This window comes from Alligator sinensis, unplaced genomic scaffold (assembly GCF_000455745.1).
Source record: "Alligator sinensis unplaced genomic scaffold, ASM45574v1 scaffold1302_1, whole genome shotgun sequence".
NCBI classification, from domain to species: domain Eukaryota; kingdom Metazoa; phylum Chordata; order Crocodylia; family Alligatoridae; genus Alligator; species Alligator sinensis.
In genome coordinates this window covers 443,600-453,120 of record NW_005842612.1, presented here as the reverse complement: position 1 = coordinate 453,120, position 9,521 = coordinate 443,600, and the positions used below count along the sequence as shown (strand labels likewise).

The 9,521-nt window shown below is 55.0% G+C and overlaps 1 protein-coding gene across 1 annotated transcript in view; it reads right to left on the bottom strand.

Moving 5' to 3' along the window:
• Positions 1 to 9,521, bottom strand: part of NRXN2 (neurexin 2) — an 89,064-nt gene that overhangs the window by 49,611 nt on the left and 29,932 nt on the right. Inside the window, exon 6 of the mRNA XM_025214933.1 lies at positions 8,956 to 8,979. Coding sequence (XP_025070718.1) covers positions 8,956 to 8,979 — 24 coding nt within the window. The remainder of the gene's footprint in view (positions 1 to 8,955; positions 8,980 to 9,521) is intronic.

The window sequence follows — 9,521 nt, the reverse complement described above, 5'->3', positions numbered from 1 at the left end:
TGCAGGGGGGCTCTGGATTAGTAAGAGAATTTGGGGGTTCATTTCCTCGGACAAACTTAAAAAGTTCAGACAGAAAAATGGCAGTTAGTAGGGACAGTCGGACGGGGCCGGCAGTCAGCGTTAGTACCCCGTGCCCGCCCCCGCGCCCGCCTCGTGCCTCCATTCACCCCCACGCGCCCAGCGAGCCAGACAGCCACGGCCAGACACGGACGGACGGACAGAGCCATGCCGGGCACGGTAGCTGGTGAGGGGGTTCGGGGTGAGGAGCAATGGCGGTGGGGGGGGCGGGCAGACAGACAGACAGACAGACAGCGCGGGTGGCAGGCAGGCATGCAGGGCCGTGGGGGCTGTGACGGGAGCACCGGCTGTGACCCTCAGCTACGGTCGGAACGGCCCCAGCACAGGTCGCCAGATACACCCCTGGGACAGCTGCACACACAGCTGGATACACCCCTGGGACACAGCCACACACCCAGCCAGATTCACCCCTGAGGCTACAGCTGCATGCACAGCAAGGTACACCCCTGGGGCTACAGCCATACACAGCCACTCACTGACCAGGTACACCCCCAGGCTACAGCCGCATGCACACCCAGATACAGTCCTGGGATACAGCCAGAATCCCACCCCCCACCCAAACATGGCCAGGTACACCCCTGGGCTACAGTCACACACAGAGCCACACACCAGGCAGACAGACCCCCAGACTACAGCTGCATACCAGCCAGACGCAGCCCCGGGATTACAACTGCACACACAGCCAGATACACCCTTAGACTACATCTGCACACACAGCCATATGCTGTGCAGATACACCCCAGGGTACAGCTGAACACACACACCACCACTCACTGGCCAGACACACCCCTGGGCTACGGCTGCGCACACACTGCTACGTGCCAGCCAGATATACCTCCAGGCTAGAGCAGTACGCATAGATACACATCAGCCAGACACAGCCCCAGGCTACAGCTGTAACCACCCACACACACGGCGAGATATACCTCTGGGCTACAGCCACACAAATGGCCACACACCAGGCAGACAGACCCCCAGACTCCAGCTGCATTTGCCAGATACAGCCCTGGGACTTCAACCACATACACAGCCACAAGCTGGCCCGATACACTCTTGGGCTACAGCTGTACACACAGCTGTATGCTGCCCAGACGCACCCCAGGCTACAGCCACGCACACAGCCACACACCAGCCAGATATACCCCCAGGCTAGAGCAGTGTGCCCAACTACACACCAGCCCGATACACCCCCAGGCTACAACCAGAAACACCCACATAGATGGTCAGATACACCCCCAGATCGCAGGACACACACAGCCACACACCAGATAGATACATCTCTGGGCTACAGCTGCACACACAGTCATCTGCTGTCCAGATACACGCCCCACCCCCGGCCCCAGGATGCGGCCACACACATAGCCATATGTCAACCAGATACACCCCAGGGCTACAGCTGCACACACAGGCACACACCAGCCAGATATACCCCAGGACTATGGTAGCGCACACAGCCCCATGCTCAGATACACCCCTGAGCTACAGCAACACACACAGCCAGACGCTGGACAGATACACCCCCGGGCTGCAGCCGCACACATGGCCACGTGCTATCCAGATACACCCCGGGCCTATACCTACACACCAACCAGATACACCCCAAACTGCACCTGGAATTGCTCCCCATGCAGAGCCACATGCCATCCAGACACCCACAGGCTACAAGCACACGCACAGCCACATATTGCCTTGATACACTCCCAGGCTACACCTGAAACAGCCCTGTACAAATGGTCACACACAGTCCAGATACACCTGAAAATACAGCCACACACACCCCAGAGCTACACCCCTGCACATACAGTGACAACTGTACCCATCTGTACACATACCACAACTGCATCTACAACCACCCCCTTACACAAGTGCCCTAGAGCTCCCTGGCTGGCACACATACCCCATCTAGACATACTCTGCACACACACCTGACAGCTACACCCCACCTAGACACAGCCCAGGGCTCCCACCCGGCACACAACCCCCACCCCAGATACACCTCATCCAGGCATGAAAGCTCAGAGCTCCCCCTGCACAGCTACAACCACACACACATCACAGATATTACAAACCTGGCCCCTGACACCCCCCCGTCAGCTCCACCCCACTCATGTGTACCCCCAGCCCTTCCCCTGTACAAACACATCAGACTGAGCCCCCTGGGGCTACAGCCTCTGCACCCACCACCACATAGGTACACCCCAGAGCTCCCACCCTGAGCATACACATCCCAGCTGCCCCCTGCAAGGCAAAGCCCACCTCAGAGCCCCCACCCCCACAAAGCTACACACATGCACCTGCAGCTACCCCCCAGGTACACCCCAGCCATCCCTCAGACCAGAAACCCCAAGGCTACAGCCTCCGTCCACATGCACAACAGCCTCTCTAGCCTCTCATGACAGCTGCCCCTGTGTGCCCACCCCCATGCCAGGCTTCGGACCAGCCCCAAGACCCGCAGGGAATGGCACACGCCACCAGCATGCCTGGTGGGCAGGTGGCCATCTTCCCTCTTGTGCATGTCCCAGGTAACCCCTACATGCCCCACAGATACCCCTACATGCTGCACTACACACCCCACAGGTACCTGCCCCTTTACGGCTACCCCCTACATCCCATACATATCCCTACACACCCCATAGGTACCCCACACACTGCAGATACACCTGCACATCCCACAATGACACCTACCCCCGCCCTATAGCTAGCCCCTATACACCTCACAGGTACCCCTATACACTAAAGATACCCCCAAACACACCACAGTACCCCTTAGACACCTCACAGGTACCTCTGCACACTGCACTACACGCCCCACAGGTACCTGCCTGCCATGCCTACCGCCTACACATCCCACAGGTACCCCAACACACTGCAGATACGCCTACATACTCCACAATTACATCTATCCCCAACCTGTAGCTAGCCCCTATACACCCCACAGGTACCCCTATGCACTAAAGATACCCCCTAAACACCCTATAGGTACCTCTACACACTGTACTACACACCCCACAGGTACCAGTCCACTATGCCTACCCCCTACACACCTGACAGGTACCCTGACACATTGAAGATATCCCTGACACAGCCCACTGGTACCTTGTGGATACCCCTACACACACCTCATAGCTACTCCTCACCCCCACCCCCCAGCTATCCCCTACACACTGAGGATATCCTCACCTACACCTCACATTTCCCCCATGCACACCCCACAACTACCCCTACTCACTGCAGATACACTTTACGCCTGCCCCTATGGCTCCCCTTACACACCCAACAGGTACCTCTACACACACCACAGTGACTCCCATACACAGCCCAGCACTTCTCCCTGCACTTACAACACAAGCCTAAACCCTGCTCCAAACACACACACAGAGCTATCAAGCCCCTCTAATAGAACTACCTCCTACACATACCCCTCCTGAATTCACACCCCCTAACCCCCAGTACACACCCGTGCACACATACACTCTAACACCTGCTGTGAAACTGTCCCTGTCACAATGTACAACCCAAAGCCAACCTTGCATGTGTGTGCATGCACACACACACACACGCACTTGCTCACTCTCACTAGTGCCAGCCCTGTGCACGCACACACTCAGCAGCACTTTCCTCCTGTGTGCCGGCACATGTGAACAGTCACAGACCAGCGCCCTGTGCTGGCACAAGCACCACGGGCCCAGGCTTGCATGTACACGTGTGTAGTCTCAGCAGCACCCCCTGCATATGTGTGCCTGAATGCCCCTCTGCCCGCCAGAGCCACACCCCCCAGCTGCACCAAAACATGCCCCCCCATGCACCCCCCAGACATCACACTAGCAACACGCGCCCATGTATGCACATTGGAGCTCCTGCTACCCCCATGGGAACAGACTGAGCCCACTATCTGCACACGTGTGTTGAGTCCAGATACCTTCCATACATGCATGTGCCCCACAGCCTTCCAATGAACCCACACAGACACCCCCTCACACGCACACAAAACAGCTCTCACACCCTTGCACAGGTACCCCCAGAGACATGACTGAAGCAACTGTCCCCCTTCCAGCCCTTTCCCCCCACACAAACACTAGGCCCAAACACCCCCTCCCCAGACTCCACCGCCCACAACCATGTGTGGACACCAGGCCCCCTCCCAACACACAAGTGGACACCAGAAACCCAGATATGCACACACACCCACACGTGAACCACCCGACCCCTCCCTCCATGCACATACATATGTCGACAGCAGACCTCCCCTCCACACACACATATGTGCAGACACCAGACTCCCAGAGAGAGAGACACACACACACAGCAGACCACCTACACACACACACACATATATGTGCAGACACCAAACTTCCAGACGCACACACACACGTTCAGACACTAGACCCCCTCCCCCTGCACACACGTGCAGATACTAGACTCCCAGACACACACACATGCACCTCAGCTATGCACACACATATGGACCCCAGACCCCCCTACACACATGCAGACAGCAGACCCCCCCCCACTCCCATCACACACACACACGTGCAGGCCCCAGACTCCCAGACACACACAAAGTAGACCCCCCACCCCCCACACATGTACAGACACACACACACACGTGAGAACAGCAGACCCCATATCCCGTCACATACACGTGCACACACCAGATTTCCAGACACACACACAAGCACACACAAAGTAGATCCCCCCCACCCACACACGTGCAGACACCAGACCCCTCTCCCCACACACCTATACATATGGACAGCAGACCCCCCCCCGCAACACACACACATGCAGATACCAGACTTCCAGATACCAACACATACGCACACGTGGACACCAGACCCACACCAGAGCCAGCTCCCTCCTAGACCCGTGTGCACGCACGCGCACACACATTGGTGTTCCACACCTGCGCTCCATGCCCCGGCAGATGAGTACCCAGACACAGGGGGTGTGAAACTGGCCTGATGGCTCTGAGCCCACACACGCATGCTCAGGGGTGTCAGCAGCACACACTCTCATGCTCACACTCATTGTGGCTCCAGCCCAGAGACCACCCCCACCCCCAAAGTGGCCCAGCAGGGGGTGCTCCTGTGACAGAGGAGGGCAGGAAGGAGAGGATGGGGGTGGGGGGAGAAGGGGGTGAGAAGTGTTAGTTCAGCCCCAGAGAGAGCCGCGTCCAAAAGAAAACCCAGACAAGACCAGAGCAGCATGCCTCAGGCAATCCCAGCATGCCATGCGGTATGGAGGGCCAGGCCGGGCCAGGCCGGGGGGCAGCACCCCAGGCCGGGGGCCACGAGCGGATGGGCCGCGCACAACCAGGCTGCGTCAATGGGATGGTGTTTTCCATGGATTTTTTTTGTCGTTGTCGTAGTTCGGGGGCAAGGGGGGGGTGGGGGGGCAAAGGAACCAAAACCATGGGGAACCAAAAGGCAAAGGCGGCCGGCGGCCAGGGGGACAACGTAACTGAACAGAAACAAAGAGGCGCTGGGAGGGGGTGGGGGGAAAGCAAAGGGAACGAAAACCAGAGGGGGCAAAAATTTGGCTTTTTTGGCAAAAAATAAAGAAAGAAAGAAATTAAGAAGAACAGAAAGAAAAAAAACCAAAGAAGAAACCACAACGATGAGCTGCTGCTGCTTTGGCTGGCAGCTCTTGGGCTTTACTGGCCAGCAAGTTCAGCCGCTGCCTGGCCAGGGGGCAGATGGGGAGTTCAAGCTAAGCTTGGGGTGGGCGGTGGTTTCACCTGTGTCCTAAACCAACCCAAGGGATGAACCTGCCCCGAGCCGGGAGTCAGGCACAGGGTGGATGGCGCCGTAGGGTGAATTCACACCAGCTTGCTATTAGGTTGTTGGCCAGGCTGTGGCTATGGCCGAATTCACAATGACCTCAGGCTGAGCAGTTGGCTGGATTGGGGAGGGGTACAGATGTCTCTATACCAACACCATGGTGATTTGTTGGCTGGATGGGGTTGTAGATGTCTCTATAGCAACACTGTGTTAGTGTGTTGGCTGGACAGGGGTTATAGATGTGTCTATAGCACCATCATGTCGGTGTGTTGGCTGGACGGAAGTTGATGTTGGTACAGAGACACCATGTTGATCTGCTAGCCGGATGGGGGTCGTAGATGTCTCTACACCAATACCGTGTTGGTGTGGTGGCTGGATGGGGGTTGTAGATGTTGGTATAGAGACACCGTGTCGATATGGTGGCTGGCTGGAGGTTGTAGATGTCTCTATACCAACAGCAAGTTGGTATAGAGACATCTACACCCTGGTTGGACGGGGGTTGTTGATATCTCTATACCAAGACCTTGTTGGTTTTTTTGACCAGATGGAGGTTGTAGATGTCTCTATACCAACAACTTGTTGGTTTGTGGCCAGACAGGGGTTGTACATGTTGGTGCAGAGACACTGCGCTGGTATATTAGCCATATGGCAGTTGTACATGTCTCTATACCAAGACCTTGTTGGTATTTTAACCAGGCAGTGGTTGCAGATGTCTCTATACCAACCTTTTGTCAGTGTGTGGGTGAGATGGGGTGTTATAGATGTTGGTATAGAGACACTGTGTTGAACTTTTGGCTGGATGGGAGTTGTAGATGTCTCTGTACCAACACAGTGTTGGCCAGACAGGAGTTGTCGATGCTGGTGTAGAGACACTATGTTGGCCTGTCTCTATACCAGGGGCGGGCAATTATTTCGGGCGGAGGGCCACTTACTGAGTTTTGGCAAGCCATTGAGGGCCGCATAACAGGCAGCCAGGGGCAGATAAATATACATTTTCTAAATTTTTTAGGGGCCCCACGGGCCGGATAGAATGGCCTGGTGGGCCGCGGGCCGCATTTTGCCCACCCCTGCTCTATACCAACGCAATGCTGGCCTGTTGGCCAGACAGGGCTTGTAGGTGTTGATATAGAGACCCTGTGTTGGTTTATTGGACAGATGGGGGTTTTAGATGAGCAGACACCAACCTTGGATTGGTCAGACAGAGGTTGTAGATGACTGTATGGCAACACCATGTTGGTCTGTTGGCAGGACGGGGGCTGTAGATGACTAACCTTAGCATGGCCTGTTGGTTTGACTGGGGCTGTAAGTTGAATTCACACCATTTGGTTGTTTATTGGCTGGATGCAGGGTTTATAGATGACTATACACCAACTGTGGGCTGGGCTGAATGGACGCTAACCTCGGATCAGTCAGCTGGCTGGTTTGGGGTTTTAATGGAATTTACACTAATTCTGGGGTAAGGAATTAACTGCTCTGGGGGCAGAGTTGAATTAATACTGAGCTTCCCTCAGCCTGTTGGCTGGCTCAGGGGCACGGCTGAATTTACCACAAGCTTGGGTTGATAGATTGGTGGAGCTGGGGTTGTAGCTGAAATTCCACTGAACCTGGATCAGTCCATTGGTTGGATGGGGGTTGTAAACTAGTGTCCACCAACCCTGGGCTGGCTTAGTGGCTGGACAGGGGTTGTAAAGGCTTGTATACCAACCTTAGGTTGGCCTATTGGCCACATGGGGGTTGTAGACGACTGTATACCAACCCTAGGTTGGCCTGTTGACTGGAGAGAAGTTGTAAAGGCCTGTACACCAACCATGAGTTGGCTTGTTGCCTGGACAGGGGTTATAGATAATTGTATATTAACCTACGTTTGGCCTGTTAGTTGGACGGGGGTTGTAGATAACTGTACATCAACCCTAGGTTGGCCTGTTGGCTGGACAGGGGTCGTAAAGGCCTGTACACCAATCATGGGTTGGCCTCTTGGCCAGATGAGGGTTGTAGATGACTGTAAATCAACCCTGGGTTGGCCTGTTGACTGGACAGGGGGTGTAAAACCTGTACACCAAACTTGGGTTGGCCTGTTGGCTAGACAGGGATTGTAGGTAACTGTAAACCAGGCCTGGGTTGGCCTGTTGGTGGGACAGGGATCATAAATGATTGCACACCAACCTTGGCTTGGCCTGTTAGTTGGACAGGAGTAAAGATGACTGTGCACCCAGTTCAGGTTGCTGTGTTGGCCACAGTGGGCTGTGGGTGATGGTACCCAGCCTTTCAGTAGGGCTGTAGCTTGGTTCCTTGTCAGCCCCACTGACATTTAGGTACATTGGGCAGATTTCCACATTGTCCACCAACACCACCATTACCCTGGGACAGCATCAATGCTGGGGTTGGACAGTTTTCTACTGACTCCAGATTGGCTGCTTGGTGGCTGTCAGTCACAATGTTTGAACTACAGCCTGATGTGAACGTTTGGGTGGACCATAGGGACATCTGGGTGGACCATAGGGATACCTAGCTGGATCATTGGAGCATCTGGGTAGATTATAGGGACCTTTGGGTAGATCATTGGGACCTTTGGGTGGATTATAGGGGTGTGTGGGTGGATCATAGGGACCTCGGGTGGATCACAGGGACCTCTGGGTGGATCAAAGGGGTGTCTGGGTAGATTACTGGGACCTTTGCATGGATTATAGTGGTGTCAGATGGATCATAGGGACCTCTGGGTGGATCATAAGGACCTCTGGGTGGATCATAAGGACCTCTGGGTAGATTATAGGGGCCTTTGGGTGGATCATAGGGATGACTGGCTGGATCACTGGAGTATCTGGGTGGATTACAGGGGCATCTGGGTGGATTTTCTGGTAGCTGGGGTGGAGGCCCGGGTGGATCATTTTGGTGCAGGCCGGGGGTTTGCTCGGGAACAGCTTTTCCCTTCCTCACGGATCGAACAAAACGAAAGAAGTCAGTAACGAACGGAAGTAAAACGAGAAGAAACCCAATCGATGAACAGAAAGAAAGGAGGGAGGGGAGAAGAGAAAACCCACGGCAAACCAAACGAGTAGACAATTAGAGTGATATCTACCAGGTAATGCAGTTTGTTTACCATAGCGTGTCCGATTCCTGCGTGCTAAACGGATCGACAAACACAACGGATGGGGGGAAGGTCCCGAAGGACACAAAGAAAAGAAGGGAGGGGGGGAAAGAAAAGGAGGGAAAAAAAAGGGGTGTGAAAAAAAAAACCCAAAAGAAGGAGAGAACAGAACAATGGACCAACCGTGAGAATCGGGGGAGATAAAAGAGGAGGGGGGGAAAAATCAATTTTCCCATCGCAAGAAAAGGGGCGAATCAGGGTCGGGAGGGGATGGAAGGGGGCTTGGGTCGTAATTAATTAAGGGGAGAGACGCCACCCCCTTTCCCCCCAAAACGCGCAGCCCTGCCCCAATCCCCCCCCTCCCCTGACGAATTTTTAATTGAGAAAGAGAAAGATCTGGGTTAGTAAGAACAGAAAGGAGCCGCAGAGATGACCGAGACATTGGCTGGATGAGACAGAGGGTTAGTTCTGACGCCTCCCCCAGGTCGTCCGAGAAGCGTGTTAGTAAAACACACACACAGAAAAAAGTCGTCAACGGAATCTCTAACGAGGCGGTGGAGGGGGGGAGGTGAGGGGGT